Source organism: Chinchilla lanigera, unplaced genomic scaffold, assembly GCF_000276665.1.
Source record: "Chinchilla lanigera isolate Chin_1 unplaced genomic scaffold, ChiLan1.0 scaffold00104, whole genome shotgun sequence".
Classification (NCBI taxonomy): domain Eukaryota; kingdom Metazoa; phylum Chordata; class Mammalia; order Rodentia; family Chinchillidae; genus Chinchilla; species Chinchilla lanigera.
Window position 1 is genome coordinate 126,023 of NW_004955505.1, and position 13,470 is coordinate 139,492.

General features: G+C 36.0%; 1 protein-coding gene across 1 annotated transcript in view; it reads right to left on the reverse strand.

Annotated features, from left to right (window-relative positions):
• Positions 1-13,470, reverse strand: part of Lrrk2 (leucine-rich repeat kinase 2) — a gene marked incomplete at its 5' end in the record, with an annotated part of 132,600 nt that overhangs the window by 41,699 nt on the left and 77,431 nt on the right. The window contains 7 exon segments of the mRNA XM_013505951.1: positions 248-439; positions 718-864; positions 1,800-1,954; positions 2,779-2,966; positions 7,162-7,250; positions 8,115-8,316; positions 11,562-11,780. Of these exon segments, the coding sequence (XP_013361405.1) occupies positions 248-439; positions 718-864; positions 1,800-1,954; positions 2,779-2,966; positions 7,162-7,250; positions 8,115-8,316; positions 11,562-11,780 (1,192 nt within the window).

Consider the following 13,470-nt stretch of genomic DNA (forward strand, 5'->3'; position numbering starts at 1 on the left):
TCCGGTACCGGGAACCGAACTCACGACCTTGCGCTTGCCAGGCAGGCGCTTTGCCGCTGAGCTAAATCCCCAGCCCCACACCCTCAAATTCAGAACACAGGATCTGGTTAGTAATAACAATGAATTGACATTGTAATTGAGCATACTCTCTTTTAACTCATCCTTTATGGATAAGAATAATTTTAAATTATAAAAGTCACTTTACAGATAGCAAAGGACCCCTTAAAAATATTTGTAAGTTACATACCTTCCTCTGCTTTCTTCATCAGGTCATCCAGTAAGATTCTTTGATGTTCTTCGCCATCGTTAAAACTATATAAGGCCCATTTCTTCAACAGAGTTTCTCCTTCCCCACAAATATCAATCTCCAGTAAACCAGGAAACCATTCTTCCATGAGAGAATCAATGTGGTCCACAACTTGGCCCAAAAGAATACAGCCTACACAATTCCAAATAGAGCTCATCAACCTTACGGGGCCACAAAGGCCAAAAAGAGAAACTGCAAAGTTGTGTTTTCTGATGTTTTGTTTTGTTGAGAAGGGGCTTCTCACTACGTTGCCCAGGCTGATCTTAAACTCCTGGTTCAAGTGATCTTCCTGTTTCAGCTGGGACTACAGCCACAGGCCACCACCCCCAGCTCTGGAAAGGTTTTTGTTTTTTTCTTTAATTTAGATTTCTTTAGTGATACAATTTAAAGTTTTGAATTAATTTTCTTACCTTTTCTACAAGAAGGAACTGTAATTTTTAAGAAACTCTCTTGTTGATTGTCTAAGACTTCAGATCCTACCAGACAATAAGCTTCAGGAGACCAATTCAAGTAGATGCCCTGTCGCCAGTACATCCTGTTTGGGCGAAGTGCTCGTTCTGAAAGAAGTATAAATGGATCCAAACAGATCTGTTAGTTTTAACTTCTGCATAAAGAAAGCACTCACTGCCCGCTCCAAAGTAACTGGAATACAAACAGACTTGTTTTGCATGAGAGTATTAGGTCATTTATGATATAGATCATCATTCATATCTATATAAATATTATGTGAAATATCTGTTCCTTGATTTTGCAATAAAATAAATGCCCATAGACTACCTAAGATACAATTCAGGTGCATGCTGATAAGTAGTGTAACATGATTATTATGTGAATAAAGAGAATCAAAACTTCAAGCAACGTAAGGTTTATTTCAGAAACCAGTAGCACCTGTATGAAGCTTTCTTAAAAACAAAAAAATGGTATTGTTTTGGAATATTAAGACATTTCTTTATTCTAGAACAAAGAGCCAGCATTCATTATACACACTAATTTTTTATTCTGTCCTGTAAATCTCTCAGATATTCAGCAACATAACAGAGATATTATAGTCCATACCCTGAATGGGCTAGGTCCTATTATATTTGTTGAATAAAAGTTCCCTCATCATGCAGTGGTCATTTCTTTTTCCCTTGGTATGTGTGGAGTGTGTGTGTGTGTGTGTGTGTGTGTGTGTGTGTGTGTATGTTAAATCAATGACTTCTAGCAATCACACCTTTTAAAATTATTGCTCCTTTTTTATTGTGGCTCAGAAAGAAAGCTATTCTTAGCTGTTGGAAATGTATCTAAAATAGGAACAAATGGGCTTGTGTAAGGAGCTGAGGGATTCTCTTTCAGATAAAATGCATAACTTCAATTATGCCTATGTATCTTCATGTAGACTACTTTGAGGTTTTATAGGTTTATTTTTTAATTCAGTAGCCTCTCAAACAAGTAAATACATAAATTTTTATCTCCTTAACTTTTCTAAATAGTGCCTTCATTAAATGCATACCTCTTCCTGAAAGCATGTAAGGTGAAATTTCAAGTAACCGATTGATTAATCTTGACCAAAATCCCATTGGAAAATAAGGCATCTCATATAGTCGAATGATAATTTCAGAGTTCTCACAATGGGGAAGTTCTATCACAGGTCTGTGGTCAGACAAACTAAAAAAGGAAAGAAACACCCAACTATGTTGATCGAAGTGCTTTACTTTTTGAAATCAATGAAATTAACTATTCTAAGAAAACTACTTTTTTAGGAATATTTTTTGGTATACACACTTCATACATGAAAAATTCAGTGGTCACTGAATCAATTCTAATGTGTGCTCCAATGTAGTAGATGCATTAAGTTTTTTAGTAATCCTATATATGCTAATAAATTATTGCAACTAGTTATACACAAATATTAAGATTGTGTAAAAATGAAAAATTAGATATCTCAGAAAATGTTATATCTGCTTTTATAACTAGCTGTCATCTATCAATCAATATAATTTGCATTTTGAGCACCAGGTTACTTTATAACATATCCTAGTTGCTTATAAAGCAATAAAAATGTCCACAATACAAGGGTAAAACTTAGGCCTGCATTGTGATGTCACAAGTTCTTTCAAAACTGTTGAAAATCCACTGCTGTATTTTCCAAGACCTTCCCTAATATTGCTTTCTCATTGTCATGTAAGGATATAGATATACACACACACACACACACACACAAACTATTGTTTATGGTTTATCTTTCTTAAATAATTTAAGTAGTGGTAAGCCAAACAAAAATCACATAGATTTAGTAAGCCCTTTACTATCTCTTTTAAGTGTCAAATTCAATGCTTTCATTAAAAATACATGCTGTACTTTAGTAAAACATTTAAAAAACCAGGCAAAAAATATTTACTACAACTATTATACATCAATGTTACTTTAACAATTGAAATAATATATAATGAATCGACATGGAAAAATTACATTTTTAAAGTTTATTTTACCTGCTTGGAACCAGCAAATAATCTTCCCCTATTGGCAAGGCAATCTGAAATTTTTCTAAGAGTTTAAAGTATTGTGTCATGTAGTTCTTTGGAAATCTCCTCTTCTTTGAAAGAAATTTTTCCACATCTCTACGTGAAATGATTCCCTTAGGATATTTTGGACAGCCTTCCACTTTTACTGTCAGAATCTGAAAGATATAAACTCATAAATAATCACTAGGATTCATCTTCTGAAATGTTTCAAATGTATATCTCAGCGAAAGCAATCGGAACAGCTTGTCCAGTACAACATAGTATCTAATTTCCATTGCAGCCGAGTTGCCTAGAGGCTCAGCAGGACATCCGTCCTCTGAAAACATTTGTTAAATTAAGGAAGTGCATTCAGATCAGACTTTATCAGGAGCCTCAGAAAACAGTGAATCTCAAGATTTCCCTAGCTCCAATTAACAGATCAAGCCAATCCACCACATTCATACTGCCGTCTCCTCACTAAAATATTCTCAGGGAAATTATATCCCAGACTGTTATTACTACAGGTTTGCTGTGGAAATATTACTTGACATTTATACAATAGGAGAGGTTTTCATCGCTGGGAGGAGAGGCCAGACAGTACAGGCTAGTGATTCTCAGGGCAACTACTGCATTTCGCTGGATGACATTTGCAGTTTGGCCAGAAAGTCTGGGGTGAAGCTTAAGAACGTGCTCCTTTCAAACCAACCTGGATGATTCTAGCACACAGCCCCTACTTTGAGCTCTGATGGTCATAACAGTTGAAAATCTGACTCTGGATCAGAAGAAACTAAGTTCAAATCCAGGCTCTGCTACGAGCTATGTGACTTTGGAAAAAACATTTAATTTCTGGAAGACACAGTTTCCCTCTCTGGAAAATGAGATAACAAAGGTGTCTGCCTCTTTGATTGCCATACAAGTGAAAAAAGAAAGTATAAATCATACAAAGAGCATATGGTACAAACGTAACTTTATTCATTAGGTATGTATATTTTATAATTTATATTATCCAGCAAAATAACTCCAGCACAAGAACCCTATCTGGAACATAGTAAATACAGAATACATATTCTGTCAGTTCTGGTATTAGCCTTTAAGAGGACCGGCAAATTCTCATTTCTTTCTCTTGGTAGTCCACCACCATGAAAGATGTCCAATTACCGGAGTCATAGTGCCGTAAGGAAGTCCCAACCTAATTACATGGAGGGCCACATGGAGAAGCCCCAGTTCTACCAAAAGTGGGAGTGTAGCCTCCTTTGACTTGCCAGGCTGGCTCCACGCATAAAGCCAAGGGCCTGAACCATGTCAAAACTATTGAGCCAAACTCAGTCCACCCACCGAAGAGACAGAAACAGTAAATTCTTCGTGTTTTCGGCCTCCAAGTTCCCATATGGCAATAAAATCTGAAATATTATCTTAATTTTATCACCTTTAAAAGGTTTCTTCAAACAAACTATATGGCTAACTTACGCCTTTATTTTAGGAAAAAGGAGTTTCCAAACTCCTTATATTTCTCCCATGTATTTTTTTGAATTTTAAAAATTAAAAAACAGACAAAACAACAATGAAGACAAAAATCAAAACAGCACAAAAGATACATGACACCAAAACAAAATGATAGAAATTTACAGCGGTTGCTATATTACACACTGTTATCTTCAACGACGTTGCTCAGTCCACCAGACATAAGAATGTAAGATGGAGCCAACAATCAAAGACAGTAACAAGTAAAAAACAATAAATAAATAAGAATAAATAACAAATAAAATAATAAATAACAAATAAAAAACAGTAAATAAATAAAGAAAGAAAATGAAACACTGGAAATGATGCAGAGCGTCACCATACAAGATGGTAGGAGTTCAACAGTGGTTCTTATACTACATATTGTTTTCAGATCAGTCATTCTGATTACCAAATCCAAGCGTGCAAAACTGGTCAAGAAAAAATTTTAAGCATGTCTCGCATGTATTTTTATCAAGATTAAATTGCCACAGAAGCTTGTTAATGCTCCACCTAATTCAATAGGTCTCTTTGATATTTCTTCCATCACACAGCTAGATGAGTTATGCAAACTTCCCCTTCCTCGACTCAATCTTCTTTAATAAGTTCAGTGACCTAACAGCTCAAGGCACAGAGAAAGTAGGTGGGCTCATTAGAGTTCTGCACATTGATTGAAACATTGAACGTATTCCTGCCCTTGTCTTAGTGATGCATGGAGGGAGAATATCCCTATTTATTTTGGCTGATGGCTGTCAGACAAGTCTTGTTGTCACTTAGTTATTTATAGTTTTCGTGCTCTTTAAGCCTAAGTGAAGATGGCATTGTATTTCAATTTATCAACATATATAAAAAAGATGGTCATTATTTTTAGATTAATAAGAAATTTAAATTATTTTACTGGCATTTCAACTCTGTCTTTCAAAATAACTTTAAGTTACTCAAATTCTTGATTTAATTTTCCCTTATGTTAGCACGGCGCTATTCTAACTATGCTAATGAGAAGAACTTTAGAGTTTCAATTTAATTGCATAGACTCTTCAGGAATTTTGTTTCAATCATAGTGGAAATATGATTTTGTTCTAAAAAAGATGGCTCCAATCCAAAACTCTTCATTCTACTGTGCATGGTCTGTTCACCCATCAAAATTGTGTACAACTTTAAATGTTTCGGTCACACGGAAACATCACTTTTGGAGGCAACTTCAGCCTTTTGTTGCCTATAGGATTTCTAATAGCTGCTGTACAAGAAGTGCTTCAGGGTGTATTTAAAGGTCCCTTTCCTATGCTGCGTGCATCTTTGTATGTGTGGTTTTTATTCAACTCCACCCCTGACACATTTGCCAACACTACGAGTACATCCTTAGGATTTGAACTTTTATTCTTTAATTTCCTAAAATAACATACCTAAACCACCACATTAGATCAAATATAAAATTACTTAACATTTACCACTCACTTACACTGAACTAGGAAGGCAGGACAAAAGAAAATATTTTTTACTCTCTTTATTTTATGATTGAAGAAATTAAAGGCTGAAAATGTAAAGAAATGTTAGCTGGTAAGTGAAAGAAATTTCATTACAGGCCAAGTTGACTCTAAGTTTGTGCCCTTGACCACATTATTCTATTGGCTTTCTTATTTCATTAATGAGTACGATCTCACTTCAATGGCACATGTTCAGGATAACAATCTAATTTAAAATATCCACCAAAATAGTAAAAATTGATCATCACAATTAAATGTCAGTTACAATAATGTCTCAATATGCTCTCAAGTGCCATGGGAGAGGATTTAGCCTCAACTGCATTTCCTCTTCAAAACAGCATCCTTATTATCCTTAAATAGAATTCAGGAGCTAGTATACAAGATCATTAGAGGCAATTTAATTAGTGTTATGGTCTAATCAGATGAGATAGTTCTATTATCTAAACATATAATCACTTCAGGCATTAGGAACCACATGCAAAACCATAAAATGTGCTTATCAGCACAATACCTTCTGGGGTACACACAATGGAGGTGCCCTCTCTGAGCTCGCCATGGCTCATGACTACGGGAGACATCTTGATTCTCAACAGGGGTGATTTTGCACCCCAGCACTGTTTGGCAATGTGCAGGCACATTTTTACTTGTCATAATTGGGAAGATTCACCTAGCATCTAAAAAGCACAGGCCAAAAATTCTCGTATCATTCTACAATGTACAATCATGAGTTATGTCAATACTGCTAACGTTGAAAAATCCTAAACTAGTGTGTTCTACTCGAGTGGTTTTCCTGGTAAACTTGTAAAGAAGAATTATTTGAAGTAATTAACATGGTCTCATTTGTAATAGACAACCTCTGGGAGAAGCAATTATTTTTCATGTGCAGAAAATGATTTCATAAAGCAGAATATATATATAATTACCACCATCTGAACTTTGGAAAAGTGTAGGTGTATGGAGCTCAGACCATTTCACTTAAGAATAAAAAACCCCTTCATGTTACCTAGGTAGAGGATTCGTGAACTCATCAACTCAAATTTTTCGTATGTGGCTGCCCCAAAGATTTTCACAAATCCTTTATTAAACTGATTTACATTAGTAACCAAACCAAAGAAAGCATCAGGATCTAAAAAAGCAGCACAGAAGAAGGTGGTATAGACATCAGGGGCTTGGAAACAAAGACATGAAAGTCAATTTGAAGATATCTTCCCTTCTTCCACAAAGCTCTTTAAGCACTTGTCTATACGCAGTATCGCACAGTTCACTACATTTACAGCAGGTGCTGCCCTAACTAAATGCTACAAATGCTAAAATGCTCAGTGCTCTGGACGCCACCTTTCCTGCTCTCCAAGAAGAACCCCAGGCCCCCAAAATGTAAGACACCAACCTGTGCCATGACTTTACAGAGCCACTTGGGTTCCACAAAATACAAGTCACTTAACTGCAATGCAGGATCTTGAAAATGAAGAAGAACGCCTATAATAAATAAATCATCAAACAGTGAAACATGGAATCCGGAACACAAAAATATCCAGAAGCTTTAGAGCGAGTAAAGGTAATACTTAATGTTATAAAGAACTATACAAACTGACCCTTTAGAAGAATGTCTGAGATAGTGACATGCACTGAAGATCATGTATTCACAAAAAATAGAAATTCGTAATTTTCACGCTACTTTTTAAAGATGCCCTAAAAAGACACACCCTATTTTCAATACAGATAAGAAACACAACATATCTCACCAAAACTGAACTACAATAAAGGCAAAAGGGAACAGATTTGAATCCACCTGAAGATATTTTCCATATTATTGAAAGCAGGGATCAAAAACAGCTTCCCAGCCATTTATTCTAGTATTAAAGATCAACTCACATGCTTTTAGCAAGATGACAATGATCACGGACCCAATAAGCAGTGGAGTTGGTTTGAATATTTTCACTATGGGACCAATAAGTGATGCAGCAGAGTGAGACCTGCCATCTAGGAGCTGTGGCATCTCAGACAACCATCAGTTCTGCATGGCCCAGTCAAACCATCGCAATAGTTCTCCTTGATGGTACAAACATAACTTCCACAGGCACTAAATCCACTGGTACTATGAAAGGACATAGCTATGCTAAAAGTTCGGTTTCTCCTGAGTAGCAAAGCTATGTTCTAAAACCAACATGTTTTAACTCCTGCTCACAGAGTCGTTCCTACACTGTCCTTAGATGATTTCTAAATGTATTATCTTATGACATGATGGAGGCTTCAAGACGATGATTTATAGATTCCATACAAGATTCAGATATATTTACAACCAAGCTCTGAACAAAAGGAATATGAAACAAACATACAAACCTGACTCATTTAGGAAATGAACAGCATGAGGAAGCTCATTTTCATCTAATTGTAGCTGGTTCTCCTTTACCAGTTGTAATAATCGTTTCCGGTCAATTACAGGAAATTCAATTGGCACATTTTTGCGCTCTGCTAAAATGATTTTCTCAAGTTGTACGTAGCAATCTGGAATTAGCTGCCCCACAACAGGCTGATCTCTGATCTATGAAATTACAATAAAAAGCTGTAAACATCTATTTTAATTATGCATTTGTGAGGTGGTGGGTAAATTCAGTGCTAAATTTAAACACGAATGATGATATTATGCAGAAATATATTTGTACTAAAATCAAAATAAGATGTAAAGATCTCTGAATTGTAATTAGAGGATGAAATTGAAGAAAAGTATAGACACAGAAGCCCATTTGGAAACATCAAATAAAGTAGCATAGAAATATTTATCTAGTTATCTAGAAATTGCAGGACAAAAACTAAGATAAATCACTCACCATAAAAATATTTTTCTATTTTCCAAAACATTAAGCTCGTGTGTAATAGATTTGTTAACATAAGAGTAAGTATTACAAGATACTTTTAGTTTTTTTATTAGATAAAAATACACCCAGAGGTAAAATGTCAAATTTTGTGTGTTGGTAGACTGTAAATATCAACAGTTAAACCTGGACACATGAAATACTTACCCAACTATGTTTTTTCATGAAATCCTGACCATGGGAAAATGAAAAATCATCTAAACACCAATGATTCTGACATACAAGGATGATCATTGATCTGTCCCACTTTGAATGTAATCATTATCAATTAAAATAAGATTTTAAAAGAATGGTCTTAAAATGAAACTATCTATAATAAACATCTTTTCCATACCTGTTTTTCCTTTGAAAATCTAATTTTACATAGAAATGCAACTCTCACACTAGCAACCAAAATACCCTCAAGAACCACCAGATGGCAAACTGTCCCCATTTCTGAATCCCTGAAAATTGTATTTCCTTTTCACCTGTGAAATACCTTTACCCAGTACCTAGAATTACAACTTAAATTCTTAAGCTTATTACAAATAGAAACTGGGTCTTACTCACACACAAACACAAAAATTTAACTTGCTATCTTCCTATAGGAAGCTAACGCACAAAGGAACCTGATCTACAATAGCCTTAACCATCAGTTCTATTTACCTGTAAATAATCATTCAAAAAAAATGTTTTCATATACCCCTCACCTCAGAAAATTAAATGTAATTCAGCTAACACCCACTTCTCATAGTCCTCTTCTTTGTTATTTATAAATTCAAATAAAACAGAACTTCAATTTGAAGAGTATGTCTTAACCCAGGGAAGAAAATTCACATATAAAAGTAAATTCTGAAGGCTTCAGAGAAAGCAATTCAAACAGAAAGGGGATGAATCTCACAGGGCTGGGTCCCCGGGCCAGGGAAGATGCCTGCTCTGACAGTGGGCTGGTTAGGCTTGACAGGGGTATTGCTGGCATGACCTCAGTTTGGTCCTGCTCTCCTTATCGCCTTTTAGCTTGATTAGGCAGGCCAAAGCAGCGACAACAACAACACCCTTTCATTCCAAAACATCTATAAAGACACATGTTTATGAGAACAGGAAAAGATTCGAAAAGAGCCACGATTAAATGATGGTCTCTAACAGACCAAAAGCTGCTACATGAAGACAGACCGATAGCTAACGGAGGAACGAATGTGCACATTTTAGCAAGCTCACTGGCCCTGGGTCTTCTCAAGAAATCGCCATTTTGCAAAGTAGTTCAATGGGTTTTCAAATAAATATCCCAAAAGGATGCAGCCACTAGCAATATACCTTTCATTAAATAACACTCTCACTTCTCAAAGCAGTTTTCCTCCCCTGCATAGAGTTGTCTTCAAAGTTTCTTTATAAATGCAGAAGAAACCTACTGTTATTGATTGACAGTCATATCTTGCGATGAGACAAAAGCAATAGAAATGCAGCTTAATGAACTGACCACTTCATCTGTAGATTTTGCTTTAATTAAATTCAGGCTTTTTTCAAAACAAGCTCATCCTCCAAAGAGATCTTTAAAAAAAATACCATACCCCCTTTGACAGCAAAGAGAAAACGAACAGCTATTGAAATATTCTAAGTAGCAACAAAGTTATTCACAGGTACAGACTCAAAGGAAAACTACCTGGATAAACAGATTAATGGTATGAATGAATTGTGTGTATTTGTTTTTTAAAAAGTCATATTAATCATACATCCCATAAGAGAGTAGGAAAATTTTCAAGAACATAATGCTGTTCTTTTATAAAATGCCACTACTAATCCACCATCAATAAGGCCTTTCAGTATCATAATAAATGTGTTTTGAAAGATACAAGCACATTCTTTCCCTGGACACCACAAAGACCAATACATTTTAAAGTGGCTTATTGGGTTTTGGACATAAGCATAGTCTGTGGCAGTAGAACAGAACTAAGCTAACTGGCCAACATGGAGTTATAACCAGGGCAACCATATAATTTATCATCCAAACTGGAATGCTTTTGAGGTGGAGTGAGGCACTATTAATAATTATACTGGAACTGTCTAGGCTAACAGGACTCTACTAAATCATGACTGTGATAATTCGTTCTAATGAGTTAAGCCAACAGAAACTACACGAAATCCACCATGACATCCACCATTTTGAGCCACCCTTTGTCTTCTATCAGAGTTTACACCATGCTCCCACCAGAGTCCAGTAAAGACAACTTCCTGCAAGCATTTAAAGTGTTTTCCCCAATGACCACTGGCTTGGTGTTTTATAAATATTTGGCCTACCAAAAGGGAACTCTGGGAATTTAAAACGTTAAGTCCTAGAAAGACAAATGACTAGTTTGTATGACTTAAGTAATTATTTACAAGTTGCTGAAAGCCAAATTAATGGTTTTGACAATTCAGCGAAAGAGTTGTCTCACAATATTGAAGGAAGAAATTGGTATGGGAGTCATAGGGCAAAGAGACATGAAGAGGTGCTCAGAAGGGTATAAAATTGAACTCCCCCCCAAAAGGGAGAAGATGGAGAAAGAAGAGACAAAAATAATAGTTAAAGAAAAAAGAACCTATGACCCCAGTATTCATTTTCATACTTAGGATTGAATCAACACTACAGGAAGTTGGGACAGAACTGCGTCAAATGTGTTTCCATCTCCGAAATATTTTCTTGGTGTTCTAGAAACATTCTCTTAGTTTCTCTCAGGGTTCTACAGTTATTTTTTAATCTTTTTTCTAGGAATTACAAATGAGGTATGGCATAAGTAATTTTTAAACTGAAAGTACCTTAATAATTCTAAGAGTTATTAAAAAACAATTTTAAGATAATTAGCCTCAAGACTGCTGACATTTCTAAGCAGTGGCACAACGTGAGAATTAATAAATTATGTCCACCCACCAGTCTACAGTAGCCATCACATCGCGTTACCTTGAAATTAAGACTCTCGTTTATGATGGTTTTTCGAAGTTTTGCCAAAGCGTCAGACTCCTCAGTAGCATTCACAAAGAGGTAATTTCGAATCGCAGGAAACCCTCGCTTGTTCAGGAGTTCCCTGGTGATTTTGCTTATGCAGGCTTTGTGCTGCTTCTCGTCAGAAACATCCAAATGCGTGCCAACAAGAATCACGGGGGAGGAGGAAGCACGCGCCTATAGGGGAAGACATAAAATACGCTTGTGTTTGCTTTTAAATCGTATCTGCTTATACTGCTGTAGAAATTTGCTTGCTAGGAAGTTCGTTTCAGCATAAATGAAAAATTACAAGACTTCTGAAGAAGAAAACGACAACTGGCTTTCCTTCCTGGTGTGGCCTGCCTGTGTCCCCAAAAGGACGTGTTAGAAATTTATTCCCAGAAGCAACAGCGCTGAGAGGCAGGACCTCCACAGGGGACGAGCTGTCACTACGGAAGTGTGTTCCTGATAAAAAGGATGCATTTGGCTGACTTTGCCTCTTCGATGTGTCCTCTTGTCCTCCCCGCTGCTCCATGGAAGGACACAGCAAGGTGGCCTACACATCGTGTTGGTATAGTTTTTTTTCATATTCATGCTTGAAATGAGTTATTTGCTATGTGTGCTTCTAAACAAAATAAATATTCAATAAACCCCCAAATTATAGCGAAGTACTAATATAGTTTATATTTTTCTTATTTGATGAGTGTGCTTTAAATAAAATGAGCATCACTAAACCCCCAAGTGACAGCAAAGTAACAAAATATGGTTTATACTTTTTATTTTTATTTGTGAATAAAATCTGAATTTATTTTAAACTCAATTTGGAATCTACAAAGGAAGAAAAAAAGCCACTAAATCAAGAATTACTGCCATTGTAATACCTGCCCACACTGTTGTGGATAAGCTATAATAAAGTCAAGAAAAAAGTGAAAAGAATTATTCAGATTACAAAAGAAGTGTGCATGCAGCCCAATTACACGCTAGAGATGTCCTGACAGAAACCCAAGGACATTATTCAAGGGGGAGCTCAGCAGAGCCCTGGCCAGTGAGCACGCTCTCCACCTTTAGTCTCCATTCTAAAAAGCTATACTGCTTGGAAGAATAACTGACGGCAGGAAACCAAGGGTAAAGGTAAAAATAAAGGACGAAAAAGAATTCCACATATAAGAGCACAAGAGTGTCGGGTAAGTTCAAAGGTACAATCTGAAGGACTTCATGCTAAGTCACCAGTGAGCACATAACTGGTGAAATACCGCTTTTCTCTGGTATAGTTTATTTTAAATTAAGAAAGCTTATATTTCATTTAAGAAGTAATACAGTCAAAATTAATTGAACAGAATATATTTTTGAGTTTTTCTAGTATAGAAGGTCCAGGGATGGATAATGTCCACCAAAATGGAATGTATTACTCTTTTGCATTAGGACTTTCTTACTCAGAAAATTTTCCAACTCAAACTTTTAGTGTTTCTAGCTGAAAAAAAAATTTGAGTAGCCAGACATGGTGGTGCACACCTGTCATCCCAGCATTCAGGAGGCTGAGGCAGGAGGATCGCTGCAAGTTCGAGGCCAGCCTGGGCTACAAAGTGAGTTCAAGGCCAGCCTGAACTGCACAGCAAAGCCGGGTTTATTGAAAGGAACAGTTAATGTCTAATTTTTTGACCAATTTTATATGCTTGTATGTGGTAACAACTACTTTGAAGACAACAATATACAATATAACAACCATTGTTGAATTCATATCATCTTGTTTTTTTAAATTCTGGATCATTTCTAATTTTCTTTATTATTTTTATTCTTTTTAAAATAAAAAAATGGGGGGCTAAGGATTTAGCTCAGTGGCACAGCACCTGCCTGGCAAGCACAAGGTCGTGAGTTCAATTCCCGGTAC